This window comes from Adelges cooleyi, unplaced genomic scaffold (genome assembly GCF_023614345.1).
Source record: "Adelges cooleyi isolate 19-005CV unplaced genomic scaffold, UGA_ACOO_1.1 ACOO_flye_CR_arks_rails_tigmint_CR_PRNA_2, whole genome shotgun sequence".
NCBI classification, from domain to species: domain Eukaryota; kingdom Metazoa; phylum Arthropoda; class Insecta; order Hemiptera; family Adelgidae; genus Adelges; species Adelges cooleyi.
The window spans coordinates 13101032-13118547 of NW_026095860.1; the positions used below are offsets into that span (position 1 = coordinate 13101032).

The 17516-nt window shown below is 30.3% G+C and overlaps 1 protein-coding gene across 3 annotated transcripts in view; it reads right to left on the reverse strand.

Moving 5' to 3' along the window:
• Positions 1-17073, reverse strand: part of LOC126833316 (Kv channel-interacting protein 4) — a 62347-nt gene extending 45274 nt beyond the window's left edge. For 2 of the 3 annotated variants that reach the window (XM_050564577.1, XM_050564575.1), the window contains exons 1-2: positions 16905-17073; positions 16233-16298 (exon numbers count right to left, since the gene is read on the reverse strand). In XM_050564577.1, the coding sequence (XP_050420534.1) occupies positions 16233-16298; positions 16905-16932 (94 nt within the window). In that variant the 5' untranslated portion in view covers positions 16933-17073. Of the gene's footprint in view, positions 1-3427; positions 3525-16232; positions 16299-16904 lie in introns of those variants that run through there. The other variant, XM_050564576.1, reaches the window with a different exon arrangement.
• Between the last annotated feature and the right edge of the window lie 443 nt (positions 17074-17516).

The following is a 17516-nucleotide window of genomic DNA, read 5'->3' on the forward strand; positions in this document are numbered from 1 at the left end:
TGATAAAAGAAGTCACGGTCCGTAGAGTACACGGAAAACCCTTTGAGAAACGGTAAATAACAAAAGTGTATACAATATATAGAATGTGTACTCTCTAGGTACTATCTTACACAACCTAATAGGTACAAACGGACAGAAACGGACGTCCGTACACAGTATGTGATCTCGGAATTCATTATGACAGCGAGACTTCCGTTGACGGTCCCCTGGTGAATAGCCAGAAATAAACATAATAGAACGTAAGATGTCGTTTCCCGGTAAAGCTGCAAATAACTATACCAATTTAGCGAGCAAATTTTCAATTGCCCTCGGTTGATGATGATATTGGTTTTTTAGAATTTTCATCAAAAGCGCCCGGTGTACAGATTGAAAGTGTGTGGTTATTGATCGCAGTATTAGGTAAATAAAAAATATATACACCGTCTGATGACGATCATTTTTGTTTGCTCTATTCCCGGGAAAAGTATTCGACGAGGTTTGCCATTATTGGAAGAGCTGGCGAGTACGGCAAGGAATGCCAAGAAGCATCGTGAAAATTCCCAACTGGAATTCTCCTATAACAACACTTATATACTCAAGCTAAATATTAAACATAAAGTTGGCAATAAAACACTAATTTACAGAGGGGAAATTAATTATGTAATTTGTCGACGCGTATAATGTGTTTAGTATGTATAATATATTATTATTGCAATCCTTTGAATTATTTTAGGTCGGATTAGATGGAAATGATACCTAATATCTACTGCACAAGCCTCGGACATGGACTGAACCTGGCAATCATGATCTACATCGTTCTGACATATCGCATGAATTTACTGTACATTTTCATTAGAAAGACACTTAAATAAAAAAACATGGATAATCGAAGTTACATTTTAAAGAGTTGTTAGCAATGTTTGCACGGTTATACGTTATTATTGATTAAATATAAAATACAATACGAATTGTATACAAACAATGTATGTTGAACAGCATAATATAATATTAGATGTACAATAACTATTTGTTTCTGGAACAATAGGCGCTGCTGTATACCTACCGTTATGAGAAAACATTTTTATATGTAACTATAGCCGTTAATCATACTATTGAACTTTGCTAACATCCCGTTCAATCAAACGTTTATATTATAGGAAGCCTAAAAGATACCTTTTGAGATCTAGGTGTAGTAGGAATGGGTCATATTGAATCGGGTAGGTCGCAGGCTTTTAGGAATCATTATAACTGAAGTGATAAAATCACTTTCAGGTAAACTCTGATTTACCATTTACTGATACGAATCAGTAGATGGTAAAATTCTTAAATGACGATAAAAACACTGTAAAGGCGAAAATGTGCCTTTAAGCCTTTAATAATTAGGGTGTGTAACGATTAAGGTGGATCTTTTGTCTTTCCTAATAATTAGCTGCCCGTGATAGCAATAAACAACATAATGAAAATATTTTTCGTTTACCTGTTGATAGTCATAGGTCCATATAGCAACCTAGAAATTTACTACAGTCAAAGTGAAGACTTTTGAAAAATTATAACACCACCTTATCTACTTTCTGTCTAATTTGTTTACTTTAAGCTTTAGAAATACGCCCAGAAGTGATATTAGAGAAAATATTCCATCCCTTTTGGGAGGAAAGGATTTTTGATATTTTTCGGTTTTAACTAATTGCACTTATTTCTAAAATATGTATAGCGTGCCATAATTCAAAATTTAAATATAATATGTAAAACTTTTTTGATGTTTTCCCCGATTTTGATGGGGTAGAGATGCATTTTTATATTTTTGGCCAGATAAAACACCTATCAGGTACGATTTCTGATCTATAAACTTGCTATAATATGCAGAAATCGGTGTAGTGGTTTAAAATATATCATTAGTAACATTTATTTAAATTCTAATAATTTACGTGCATCGCAATAATCAAGTAATATGTCAATAATTAATTATCCATAATACGGTATGTATATTTTATCAACAAATACATTCAGTAAGCAAATATAGTCAGCTCTGTGCAATCGACTGAAATCAATCAACTGAATAATTAAGTAATTTGATCTTTGACGAATGTTATATAACTATACAAACATACACGTTGAGAGTATTTCATTTAGATTTAATTAATTTTCAGAATTCCAAGTAAATGAAATACCTGTACATATAATTATAGCAGTACTGTTGTTATGTCTATTATGCTCTGTGACACTCAAACTATTTTAATGAAACCAGAAAAAAGGTATTGGCCAAATGTTTTGCTAAAGTCGATCTAAAGAGATAGCAGTTTTTAAAATTAAAGTTAATGAAAAAAGGATCAATACTCTAAGTTAAAATTTAAAATTAAGTGTAGAAGGTACACAGGTAAAGATTGTTACAGATTTGTTGATAAAAATGGATTATTTCATACATATTTTTTTTCTTTAGCAATTCAATATTTATTTCAGTTATTTTTTTCTGAAAATGAATAAATTAGTATAAGGTTTTATGTCACGTAAACCGCGCGGAAATTGTTAAATTTACATAATTTTACCAGACAACCTACAAAATATAATAGAGGATGACACCTCGGATACAAATTTAGAGACACGTGCTGTTGTTAGAGTGAGATTATACTATCAGCTGTGTTTAAATCACGATATTGAAAGAACTGATCAATAAGAGGATGTCTGATAATCAGTTGTAGTTTATACTTTATACCTACATTTACACAGTTTTTTATCACTAGATTTTAATAAGTCCCGTTTATGATAATTCAGTACCTATTAAGCTAAACTAACTTTTTAGCATTATATTTTTCCAACAAGCCTACAACAAGTAATATTGACAAATATTATATCTATAACTCTCTTGCTAAACTTACTCTATAAAATGTAGTACACGTTAGTTTACGACATAACATGATGTATGTTTACTACTTTGGACTAGAAAGACTCAGACGACCACAGAGCAAACATCAAAATTAACGTGAACAAAAGTCTAATATTGTCATGAGAAAAATTAGATCCAACCGTCAAGTTTTTATGAAAATTCATAATAAATCAGTCACCAAAACTATTCTCGTTGAATATTTTTTATGCAAAAAAATTCAAATAACACCTCTAACGTCAGTGTATAATTTCTTATTAGACCGATAAATTTATTATTTTTTTTTTTTGTCGAATAAAAAGCCTCGACAACAAACCCGTTCCACTGACAAACGATTTTACGCAATTATAAATTTGCTGGTATTTTTTACGTACAAGAATACGATTGAAAAATAAAGTGTAAATGAAAACTGTAAACATATTATAATAATTTTAATTTTTAATTTTATTGTACAACTAAACTGTGTACCTTAGAACGGCAAAACGATTATTGAAATCGAGTGTTGTATTCTTCGGGCGAGAGTACTTAAATACTACTTGACTACTATAATTATACTTATATTATACTTACAAAGGGTTGTTGTGTGGTAGGCCGAGGGCCACGAGTGTTGGGCGGACAGAAGCGGAGGCGACAATTATAAGCGCGTTCAGTCCCGACGCGAGGCGCGAAACCCACTACACAAGCCGACGGCAGGATAAACGTCCTGGACCTATACCGCTGCCGCCGCCGAATCGTCACCCAGGCAACAGCAGAAGCGCACCTTGTTTTTTTTTTTTATATTATTATTCTAAGTCGTTTGGTGCCATGTTATCGCTTCAACCGTCCACTCTTTATCAGTAAAAAAAAAAAAAAATAGGTTCTCCAATTTTGCTAAGAGGAATTTTTTCGGTTTTTTATACAGCCCAAAAAAAAAAAAAAAATTGTAAATCCGTCGCGACTTTCCGATCATTTCGTGATTTCCATCAACAAAATATGTACGACGTGTAGACAAGTTGGGTTTATTTATTTAAAGTACATACAATGCCGTTCACTACATCCGAGTAGTGGAATAATAGATTATCACAATAATCATAAAATTATAATAGTAAATATAGGTACATAAAGATTATCAATATATGAGATTGATGGATAATAATAAATTCTCAAATAGCGCGCTGACAATAAATAAGGTTTTTGTTAAATTTTTACAGAAAAAAAAACGGTTTTTTTTTTAAACTTAAGCGTTCCACCGGGGACTTTGTTTTATTCGTCTTATTGACTGTTCTCTGAAAACCAAGAGTCTTCTTGGCAGTGCCAACTAGAATATTTGTCAATACAGGGTGATTTTTTTATCATGAGCCAGTCAATATTTCACTGAGTTTATATGATTATTGAATTAATTATTTTCATAGTGTTTTTATATAATGTGATCTCAATTTTCCATAAATTATTACGTTTCTATCCCCCTCCCAAACTAGTTTTTTTGATAGCAACTTTTGTAACTTGAATGGTAACGTATATAATTTTTAAACTCTTTTAATTAAGAATATTCTACTAAAAATTTTGACTGGTCGACAACCAACTTTGGATAATTATTTTTGAAGTTTCAAGTTTAGGTCAGGAGGAAAGATGCAGTGTAGTATTATTTTTATCTGCGCGCATTTCCCAACCGCACTTCCCCTCCCGTGCTAACTTTTAAACTTTTATAACTTTAAAAATAATTATCCAAAACTGATTATCAACCAGTCAACATTTTAAGTGAAATATTCTTGATTTAAAAAGTTTAAAAATATATACGTTACCATTTAAGTTTCGAAAGTTGCTATCGAAAAAACTAGTGCCGGAGGGGGATAGGAACATAATAATTTGGGTAAAATTGAGATCACATTATATAATAGCAGTATGAAAACAAACAATTCAATAATTATATAAACTCAGTGAGATATTGACTGGCTTATGATAAAAAAATCACCCTGTATAGTTATCATTTGTAATGCGCCGTTAACGGACAAGTCTATTTTCTCGATTTGGTAGGACAAAATCGCAATATTACAATTCAACTATTGTTTGCGATATACATTTATATAAGAATAAGTAACTAAGAACACGCTATCATTCATTATTATTAATATATAATAATTTTAAATTCTAATTACAAACACCTACTTATGCGAGCAGACAATTAATCATTATATAACTTTGCCACTTATTCATAATTAGCGTTGTCGTCAAATTCGAGAATTGTAAACAAAAAAACAAATCAGAATCATATTAAGTTCATCCCGATGGTCGCCTTATATAAGTAAACATTTATATGACTAATAAAAAAATATGGTTGTATTTATAAAGTTATCTCTTATTGCGTTTTTATGACCCCAAGTATAGACGCAATAGAAGGAATTTAATATATTTTCGTTAGTTTAAAAGATACATTTCAACTTTTGCGGGTCTCAGCAGTTCTTTTTATGTCGGCCTAACGTTTTTTATCGGTTCTCCGGTTACCAATACCTGTATGAAAATCAAAATACCTAAACTTTAAACGTAAATTCTATTGTAATTGCTGAGGAACCGCTTTAACGGCTTAAGAACTTGTTTTAGAATTGTACTTGTGTGTATTACTCACAATTTAATAGTTGTCATAGTTGGTATAAATTATGTTATTAGTGACTATTTATTTTTAAGTTGTTGCTGGCTCTATTAACCCGAAAACAAAAAAAGATATAAACAAACTATTTATTTTATTCTGTGTATTAAGTATTATAATTTTCATGTAATAGAATAATTTTGAATGGTTTAGTAAATTTGCTTATTACCTTCTTTTTATACCTTCTTGTTACCTGTAATTTGTTACCCGTAATTCATTTGAAATCTTTAGCGAAGAACTCGATTTTGTAAGTATTTATTGAGTTGGTAATAATCTAGATTCATTTTTTTTTTATTATACTATGTTAGGGGTTCTTACATATATTTATTGTACTAAATATTTATAAATTATAAATGGTTAATTGCGTATGCAGGACTAGGTTTAATTTTTTTTTATTTGGATTGGGAAAAGGGATACAAAATTATTTTTGTTGGACATCATATCTATTAACAACGTTTTTCACTATTTCATTTAACATAAAAATATATTTTATAACGTACATTAGAAGATATTTTGTATACAGCTTTTCAATAATATTTTATTGAAGAAATAATAAAATAAAAAATTAGTTATCAACGATCAAAAAATACTACTTAACTATGTTGTTTAATATAATTGTCTTAAAGTTACGAAACTTATCGACTACAAACAATATAAGGCGGTTTTTCGATAAACCTAGTTTTACATCCAGAAAAACGGACAAGTCACTTCTTCTCATTTAACTTTAATCTAATTAAAGATCAGCTACCTATCTTTTTTAAAATAATAATATTCTCATACATTTTCACAATCTCATATATTTTTTTTTAATAACAAAGAATCGAGAAAGCATAGTGAACAGGTGACGTAAGTACGGTTTTTTTGAGAAATGTTAAATTACAGAAGTACTTAATAAATAGATATATAGTAGCCTCTTTATCTTGTGTATAAATATTGGAAGCCAAAGATTTATATTTTTTATATTAGGACCTAAAAGATATAGAAGCTAATTAAATACTTCATATAAGGCATTTAACATTTATTAATCACGACCAATATCAATTTTTTTAAAAATACAGTTATGATTCCTGTGCTATTATAAAGTAGCTGTTGAAAAAAGTTGTTATTTTTAATATTATTGACTTATAATAAAAATATCCGTTTTCATTGAAATCAGATTGTTATTTTAAAACAACCAGTACATAATATAAATAAATGTTTTATTCAAGCATATTAAATCATCCGTCGTTGTTATAGTAATTTATTTTCACACTATTGATCATTGTAGTTTTATTTGTAACAATAACATACTTAAAATCATTTTGTTGTGTCACTACAGTGTATTTATTTTTCATTTATTCTCATTTTATAGTACACGTAAATAAAAAAATTAATAATATTTGTTTTGTTGTAAATTCCTCAGTGGACATCCGAAGTACATTTAATCGAGCAGTCTTACTCGTCTTCAGGTAACTTCTTGTAAGATGTAGTAGTACCTTTATTGAGTAAATGCTAAATTTATTTGATATATTTTTATTATATTTATATATTAAGTATAAAGCCACATACTCCGTTACCGAAAATGTCATCACCTAGTATGTCTTTTCAATGGCCCGACGAGAATAGCATTAATAGGGCTACCGTATACGTGTTGCGAAGACACGAGTAAGCTACCGACTAAATAAATCAAAAACGTGTTTAAAAAACAATCATTCTGTATGTATAATTAGTTTTCACGGATATAAAGCCTCGGACGACGTAGAAAACTACTTAAACTCAGACCAAGGCAGGTCATCGAGTAGAAAGAGACCAATTTACAATGACGATGAAGAAGAAGATCGTTCACAGAGAAAAAAATACAAGTAATTAACCGAATATACGTGTATCGACTAGAAAACAATTCTTACAATCGTGTCATACCTTCATATTATTATATTATATACTTACAAGGTGATAGTTTGAAAGCAGCTGATTTTCAGAGCGGATATTGATTATCTTTTATGTTTATGACGGGCCATTCTTGAAATTTTATCTCAATAATATTTTGTGCATCGACAATTCGAATTTAAATGGATCCCTTTTATCTAATTATTTATATTTTAATCATTAAACATTATTTTTGTAATAGAAATATTATGGTTAAACTGTTGATTTTTACTGAGCTGTTAACAAATTAAAGTACTATAAGGGGAAATTATAAGCCTTATTCAAAGGCATTTTTACTATCTAATAAGATAACCTAACAAGCAACAACATAATATACAGCGCACACGCATAACTAACAAAATTCAAATATCAATTACTTTAAACGACTTAAAGTTTATTACAAATAACAAAGTGTTATTTATATCTGATAACGCACTACGAAAAACAGTTATTTGTTTTCCCTCCGGTCGTATAAATACTGTTTAAATTGTTTAAATAATTCTTTTAGAAGATCCGCTTATGACGTTGACGATTCGTTCGAGTATAAATTTTTCCCTCGCCATTACAACGTAAACGATGACAGCGGTGATTCCTCAGACGAGGAACTAGAAAGTCTGCCTGACAACGACGAGGTCATCGTGATAAGCGACGACGAGGAGGACGCCATAGTGATAAGCGACGACGAGGAGGACGTCATCGTGATAAGCGACGACGAGGAGGACGTCATCGTGATAAGCGACGACGAGGAGGACCAGGGCGATACTAATAGAGTTTCGTCACTAAAAGCTGTAACTGATATTTTCCCGTTCAGCACCAGGTATGCTAAACTTTTACAGCTTTTATTCAAAATAAAGATACGACCAAAGGCGCAGATGGATGGGTACTATTTAAAAAAATATATATATTTTAAGAAATTGAAACTTTTTAGAAAACTGCCAAAACGATTTTTGCTTTAGACCTGAAAAAAGAAACATGTGTAAATTGCTTGTCTCTGAGTACACCTTCTCCGTGTAAACAGAGCATAATATGCTCGTGTACCGGAAATGGGAATGGGCGGTTTTCAGCTTATCTACTGCGCCACACACGTTGACAACATTTTAAAAGTTGTACATAATTTAATTGAAATTCTTTTTTACAAATATGGTCTTGTAGCTCGTCAAATGCATATCACCCACTGAATAACGCAGAGGATGACTCTCAACTTTTGTACTTTGATAATAACTACATTCAGTATACAACTGAATTCAACGAGAACTTTGCCAACCAGTTTGCAAACTAAACTATCACAATTGAATTTCTTTGTCACGTCTATTTTCATTATGAATATGACTTATTGTTGTTGTTTTGTCATATATTTTTATATATCTTTGTATTTTTCTATATATTTCTGTATTTTATGTGTTTTGTATTTTTGTTTCATATATTTATATATGTTTTGTATATTTGTTTATATCTTTGTACATATTTTGAAATTATTGTATTAATATGTGTGATTGATGTTGTTTTTATATTTTATTACTTTGTATTTTTGTACCTCATTGTGTTCATTTTTGTAAAAATTGCTTATTATCATAACGTTGTATACTTGTATAAATTGTATTAAATTAATTGAATTAATTGTGTTGATAATTGTGATAACTTAAAATATATATTTATAAAATGATTTCTTGTTTTTTTTTTTTATTTAATTAAGTGTTTTGTGTTCATACAAAACACGTTTATGTAAAACAAAATTTTCAATAAAAAAGTTTAAAGTGTTAAGTTTTAATATACGTTTTATTATTAAATTCCCTTTAATAAACTACATTTATTGAAATCCGAAGCTGATCTAAAAAAATAATTGTTATATTAATAGTAAGTACTCTTTAAATATATTAGAAATTTGTTTTGTACAGTTGACGCATTTATAGTAAATCTTAAACGAAGCATATTATGATAATAAAAACTAAAAAGTTTTGCTGACTTAGAACTCTCGAACTTTTAACTATACCTAATAGTGGAACATAAACGCTTGATAAATGAAACGTCAGCCATATTTTTCACTATTTTCTTATAAATAACACAAACAAATTTACAGTGTAATAAAAACCGAAAAAACTAGAATAGTCGACAAGCGCACTAATCTAGTCGGAATAAATATTACTTTGTCATACCAATTCAAGTACATCAAGTACTTTAATCACATTTACTTGTGTTTTCGCTTTCCATAAGATGTCAATGAGTTAACAGGTCATAAAATAGTCCACGTACTTTTTTAGCATCCCGTTCGTTAAACATTGTGTTTTTAATCAAAATCGTGTACCATCGCTTACCACAATAAAAAAAAAACAACAACCCAGATAAAAAAACAAATTTTCTCAAACTTAATTCAATTAACTCTACTGAGCAGAAATACCATTTTTCCACACCAGTTTTTTTTCAAGACAGCACAGACACAATAACTATTAACCAGGCTTTTGAATTTTACGAAAATTTGTTAAATAAAATGTTGTGTTTTATAATAATTAATGAAAACAACTTATTAATACTACTGATATAACGCCCCAAGTTCAAAAAACTGACTGAAAAATAAGATAGTCTGTTAGTTGGTTCATTGATTTTGCATGGCGACCAATTTTATGTGGAATTCCCGCCATCAACAAAGGTACCACCTTCGTCATAGTTTATCGGTCGCCATTTTTGTGTATAGCCCAGCTTATCTGTATATTTTAAAATTGACGATTGGATCGATTATCTATGATCATTACACGTCTTGATCTGCAAGGGATTATATGATGGTGATAAATTAACCAAGACGACTGGAAAAACATCATATAAATCATTTATTTAAAAATATTCTACGATTAGAATATAGTAGTTTACACCTACTATTTTTCTTAAACAATATGGTGTAATAATTGCATCACTGTATTGATTCGGTTACTCGATATCCTTCATTATACATATATATATATAGACTTTTATTACGATTTTATTTATTGATTTCTTAATAATTATGATTTAATTAGTTAGGTTTTGTAAAACTATTATAATGTATTTAGTTTTTCAATTTGAATAAACATGTTTAATAATTCTTTTTTTAAGATTTTTTATTTTTTAGCCGATTTTATTGATATTTATAATCGATTTAGAAATTAAATAAAATGCTATCTTTTCTACTGTTTTTTTTAACGTATACTAACATTTACTAAAGCAGACTTTTAAGGCTGTTGCTGATATCACACAATGCACTATGACGCTCTTAATATATATATATATATATTTTAATATTACATCTTTCGCCATGGCTTAACCTGACCGGTATAATACCGGTGGTATCTAAAATTATAATTAAATCAAAAATGTGTTATTAGTAGCTTTACCTTTTTTTGCTAATTCCGTAAAATCTCTTCGTCAAAAGGTTAAATCCCGTTCCAGTTTTGAATCGATTAACTTGATTTTTTTTTTTCATTAAAAGTTCCAGTTAGGTATTTATTTATTAATTTATTTCATAAACTTTCAAGACTTGCTGTAATTTAATTTCATACTATAGAACCGAATTGGGCGATACGGCAACGTATTTCTTATTTTGTATTTATCAAAAGAATTCTCAATCATGCATGGTAAAAATACAGTAGTGTGTAATTGTATGCGGAAGAAGAGATGGGAGTAGAAAAGTCCTAGGATACGCCTTCACTACGTATGTCAAAGTTTAAGCCATGGCATTGCAATAATATATTATTCTCGATGATTGTATAATATTTAAATTGACAAGAAGAGACTAAAGAAAGTAATACCTACTCAACGGTAATTCGTAACATATTATGACGACGACGTACTTTTTCTGAATTCAAAAGCTATGTGTACCGCAGATTACTTTGGTTTAAAAAGTCGACATATAGAATATTATTTTAATCGAACGAGGACTACTGTAATCTCGTATGTCGTACCAATCTCATATTTGAATAACTAACTTATTTCTGTAGACCTTTGCATTTATAATCTAACGTTGAAACATGCCTAGCGTCTCGTTGAATGTTTTTGTTAACAAAGCGCACACTGAAGATAAGTCGCAACTAATTACATCCATAACTCGAGAAGATAAATGTATTTTTTGTCGTGTTAATAATAATAATAGTAGCCTCACTATTAGTAACTGTCTTGTAAACAAAGTTAAACGTCACTTTTTGGTAAGCTTAAGTTAGTTAACGCAACTAGTTAGTTTTTTGCCGTTGTAAACGTAATCATAAACCTAACATTTGAATTTCTAATATATCTTAATATGTATTTCTACTCGGCTTGGAAAAATGTATGTAATTATTGTAATTGAAAGGCCAATTTAACGTACATAAAATAATTTAAAGCTGTTTTTGTTAACATTTTAGGAAATTGTTGGACAACTATTGAGAAGTTCTTTTCTCAGTTTTAATGTACCTACGTCACAATATGTTTGTGTTAAATCAAAATAAGACGTCGATATTAACATGGAGTGTCATGTAATTATTAATTAATGACCGTGTCAGGAGTAGAAACGACAGCATATTCTGCCATTCCTCAATAAGCTTCTGACACAGACTTAATAGAAGTAATTCAATATGATTTAATTTATTTAAAACTGGTTTAACAAATGATTCGTAGTTAAAATATACATTATAATATTATATTATACAAATAATAAATATAGGTGTCTGGACACATTGTAATATAGGTAGTACAATGCAGAATGCTATTTATAAAGAGTGAATGAAACATAATTTGTGTAAGACTAATAATTATGCTAATGTTTTTATGATTTTCTCCTTTAAACTTTTTAGTATTAATCAATAATCATACTATAGAATATTTTAAGTTATACATTGGTATTAAATATCAAAACTTTGCATTTTTTAAAAACGTTTTTGTTCAATATTTTTGAAAACTCTACCAAAAGTAATATTACGGTGCATTACTTCCTTCTTACAAACTATGCTTTATATTTATATATTTAAAAAAATACTAAATTGACAGTTTTTTGTCCATTCAAAGTTTTAATAATTATTGTGTTCAATTGAACAAAATAACATTGCTGAAGATGAGAACGCTCTAAAATTCTCGCCGATACAACTTTAAGTTGAAATTCTAATTTAATAATACTACAAATAGTACACACACAAGTGCTACCAAGTACACATATCTGTAAGTGAGCAAATAACAAATATCTTGTTAAGTAAGTAGCAAAATTGAATGACCATAGACGAATGTGAGTAGCCTAACGCGCTCTAGAATGAACAATGAATAACACAATATAGTTTTTGCAGCGATAGATGTCGCTTTACAACACTTTTATTATCTACTAAAGTACAATATTTCCAAACATTGGTGTTCTTTTTATTTTTTGAATTGCAGGTAGAAATATTAGAAATGCAAAACTAAGTCATTACATGGAATTCTTTAAGATGTTCTAAATAGACATTAATATAAATTAAGTACCTACAAGAGAAGTAAATTCAAATACCTATATTTTTTTTAATCATAAAAAAAATAAGCATAAAACAAAATGTTTTGATTTTAAACATGACATTTTGTGATTTTAGTGCTATATTACAGACATAAATAATAATATGCCAAAAGATTAAATATGACACAAAATTGTATGATGTTTTTAAAAAAAAAATAATCATTTACATTCAGCTAATTTATTTTACAACCGTTCCACATAACCGCAATTAACGTTTAATAATAAGATAAAACTTAATAACTCTCAGCATACAAACTTTAATGTAAATGTTTATTGCATTTAAGTTTATTGTTTATTATAATATTTTATATGGCCGATTTGTCATTAGAATTAGTAGCGGTTGAAAAGATGAAATAACACTTTAGTTATTATTATATTATATTATAGTCCAAACTACTTTTAAAAGAATAGACAAGTTTGCAGTAGCCTAACACGCAGAAGATGGCGCACATAACATTTAGTTTGACAAGGTTTTAGTATATTTTTTATACTAAGAGAAGAAGTTAATTTCGGAAAAAGGATGTCTTTAAAGCACGAGAAATTGAAAAAATCCACAACGTTTCAATAGAAAATATGTTTGAAAAATTAGCAATAAATGAAAAACAATTATTCAACCGAAAAAAAGAAACAAACAAATTTAACAACCGTGTAATCCGAAAAATAAAAGTAGCCATCGTCGAAATAAAATTTGAAATTGGCTGATTCCTTAAAGAAAGAGAAATATGTAAAAAATGCCAAAAAAAACACAACATACAAAGAAAGCCACATGACGAGATAACGTGCCTTTCAGGATGCGGGACGCGGTAAGAATAAGATTTGAGCCCGGAGCCAGTCGGTATAGTCACGACAGCATACAACTGAAGACATGAATACATCTGAAAATTATCCAAATAATATTTCAATCAATGAAGCCTTAAGACTTTCATACTTTGCTTTATTTTTCAACAATTATTTTGCTCTCGTCCGGCTAAAATCAAACCGATTTATACAACTGTTTTCTGCTAAATAGTTAAAATGTGGAGCTTTGCCAAAAAAGTATAAAATTTGCGAACCAAATATTTTGGAAATGTAATTAGCCTATTTAACCTAACCTAACTGTATGCCCCAACGTTTTCAAAGTACAATTACAACAAATAATTAATGTTAAAATAAAACACATAATATTGTATTTATAGATCTTGGATTGTTGGATCGAAGCAAGCGAATCACGGTTTTGGTTAAAAACATAGACTCTTCTAATAAGTGATTTAAAAAAAAAAAACAACGTTTGAATAACCAATAATTTGTATTTTGTACTTAATTGTTTTTTACGTTAAATTCTAATTAAAACAAAATTATTGATCACCTTTATGGCTTTATATAAAAAATAGCATTAGAATACTGTTAATTTCGAACAAATGAAAAATTAATAATGATTAATGATATCTATTAAGATCTTTCTCGCCATCTGCAATTTGCACAATGTAAAATATGCATTCTTTCTTTTGGCACTATTATAATGTTTGAGTACATTCACTCATCTGTTTGAACACGAGCTGTCGTTGAATTAATTAAATTATGTAAAAGATAAGCGTTCATTTAAATGATGTATGCACTTCATTAATTACAACCACATTGAATATATTGGTACTAAAAAGTACAAAATATATAAAATACGATTCGACCAACTAATACATAAAACGCACTGAGTAACTTCGAATATTATCGTATCAAATATGGTGTAAGTAGGCGCACAATATTTTCCCTAGAGAACCAAAAATGAACTAAATATTTATTTTCTATAGTAAATCCTTACATGTACCTCAGGGCTCGGTTAAATCAGCTCTACTCAAGTGTTTAATAGCATTTGAACCCAACATTTGTTTTACCAGGTTTTAAGGGTAACATAATGTGTTCAACAAATCGTGCTAAAGAAAAGAAAGTAACTTACTTGGATACGAACAAATTATTATAGTATAATTTAGTGTCGGAAATCCGTATCTCCCGACTTGCACTTATTAAGTATACAAACAACGTAACATCTGAATGTAAATAGTGCCTACAGTGTGGTTTGTGAAATTCTTTCAGACCGCCCGTTGAGATTTTTCACTGTGATTGTGTACTTGTACTGTCTTTAGACAATATTACTTAATATTCCTTCATCGAACAGAACGTGTTGTGCCAAATGATTTACAGTCTTGGTGTACATTCGATCATGACGTCCAACGCGGTTTTTGATAAAATAAAAAACGCGCTTTTGCTAGGTATGTATACATTGGGTAGAAATGATCTATAGGCTTTTCATCCTCTAGAGACTCGTAAACCTTATATAAGAATTTATACAAACGAATCAAGTAGAAATCCCGATCGTTAGCAACATTATTAAGTGTAATGCATACTGAACAAACGATTCGAAAGTCAAATGGAGTGGAACACTACCCCATGCAATTCATTCGAGCAGTTTCGGGCTTTTATATTTTCTTAACCGCCTGTGTTTACTGTTTAGTCAGTATTTTATTTTATATTCATAACAATATTACAGTTCTGCATACGTTTGTGCATGTGATTATACAGTTTTATGCGTTAAAAGTTTTGCCAAAAGATCTCAAGTGCTATAACATAAAATATAAAATTGCTCGATGTGTGTCTAGAGTCGGCAATGACCTCAGTAACGCATAATATGGTGTATGCTATTTTAAATTAGTAGGTCGAAGAAGTTACCTGTATAGTTATTACTTTATTGGTAAATAAACTGATCAAACGACTTGACCACCAAAATTGTTTTTTTTAACATAGTAATTAAGATTTTGCCTACAATAATAAAAGAACAAATATTTTAACTTTGGCATACATTCAAATGAGTAAGACTCCGAGCAACACTGATGAATGTAAACGGGTGGTTTTTCACTTTACCCAACTAATCTGTCCGTGCCATTTTATTTTATTGTTTACCATCAATCAATATTGCAAATACCAGCTCCCAAAATAATGTAATTTATGATTTATATTCCTATTGTAATTCAAACAATCCGAGACCAGCTGGCGTTCGACTCGAATTATTGTTTATCGCCAACGACGCCGTTTTTATAAAAAAAAAATATATATTTAAAAGTTTAACATATAGACACTATAAACAGACTTTCTCAAAATATTTAAACACACATTTTAGTAGTAAAAAAATTAAAAAACAAAAGCACAACAAACATCCAACACAGTTAAGGGTTCGCCCGTTCATGCCGGTCTTATGGCATTTGCTCGGGTACTCATCGCAAAAGTGTAATAGTTTTTATTTTGCACCAAATCCGGTATTGTTCAGTTACCGTTATTGCTGTCGTACGAATGTTAGTCGCGGATCTTAACAGCTACTGAGAACAAAAATTATCGTTACTCACGGCACGTGTAATCGGCAAAATCGCCGTCTTCGGTCACTCCGTCGTTGCTGCTCATTTTGTTCCAGCCTGTAATAATATTCGCAGTATTTCTGATGATGATGATAATAGATAATAATAACAATATTATAATGTTAATGGCCGAAAATGTATAGAACAAGCTCAATAGTACAACGACATTAGTTTTTCAGACGTCTGCTCGTGATTATCACTGTACAACGTCTTACCCTTACAGCGTTCTGCAAACGGCGAAGGAGAAAAATTACTAGCTTACCACACGCCAGACACACTTAAAAATATCTTTACTATGGTGCGCCGTCCGAGTGTTAAAATGATATTTTATTAAATAAAGTTTACGCATTTTTTGTTTTATGGACAAACATTCAAGCGGCTATTAAAGGTGGTAACGCCAGCCCACCGGACTAAATATAGCTAAATATGGTTACTTCCTTTAGGCTATGACTCCACTCCCTTACCACTCGCCCGGACTTGCCCAGGCGGGACAAACACGCTAGATATGATAGACCCAAAAAGGGAGCGAACCACCGCTGGACTATCATTCCGGTTCAAAGGACCAAAAATCGATATTGAACTATATGATAGCTATGTAATTGAAAGTTAATAAACTCCACACTCAAAATGTTATTACAATAACTCATACTTATGTATACTTACGAAGTCCAACTATGTAGCACAAAGACATCAAAACAGTTTGAAAATCCACTTGAACTATGTCGGAAAGAAGAATGCCGAATAATATTCACTTGCAGTGGATACACGCGATGCACGGCGCCGTTAACGCGATAATAATTATAATTTCGGCTTAGCGGTGTGTCGATGAACGAGAAGGAAATGTGGAACCCTACCAAAATGATGAGCACCAGAACGTATTGGTGTTTTGGACGGTGATCAAAATAACGCAGAGCAGAGTTTAAAATAATAACGTGTGCGTTGCCGTGTCGTAGTGGCGGTGCAGGCGAAGGCCAAAGAAAAAAGAACCGCGTTTACAGCTGCTACTATTGAGCTTACAGTCATGTGATTTCGGACAAGACGGTATAACTAAAGCGTTCACGACCGGTGTGACTGTAAAATGATTTTGGCGTTTAGACATCAAAGTTTAACCGCACAGACAGCACACGGATAAGATTATCACGCTTATGCGAGTCACGGCGAATCAAAAATCAGCGAAGAGGATGTATTGAATACAATTATTTAAGTGTAGAGAAAATTTGAGAAACTCTAGAAAAATGTTCAGCAGGTGCAAACGCTATCTGTAGCACTCATTCC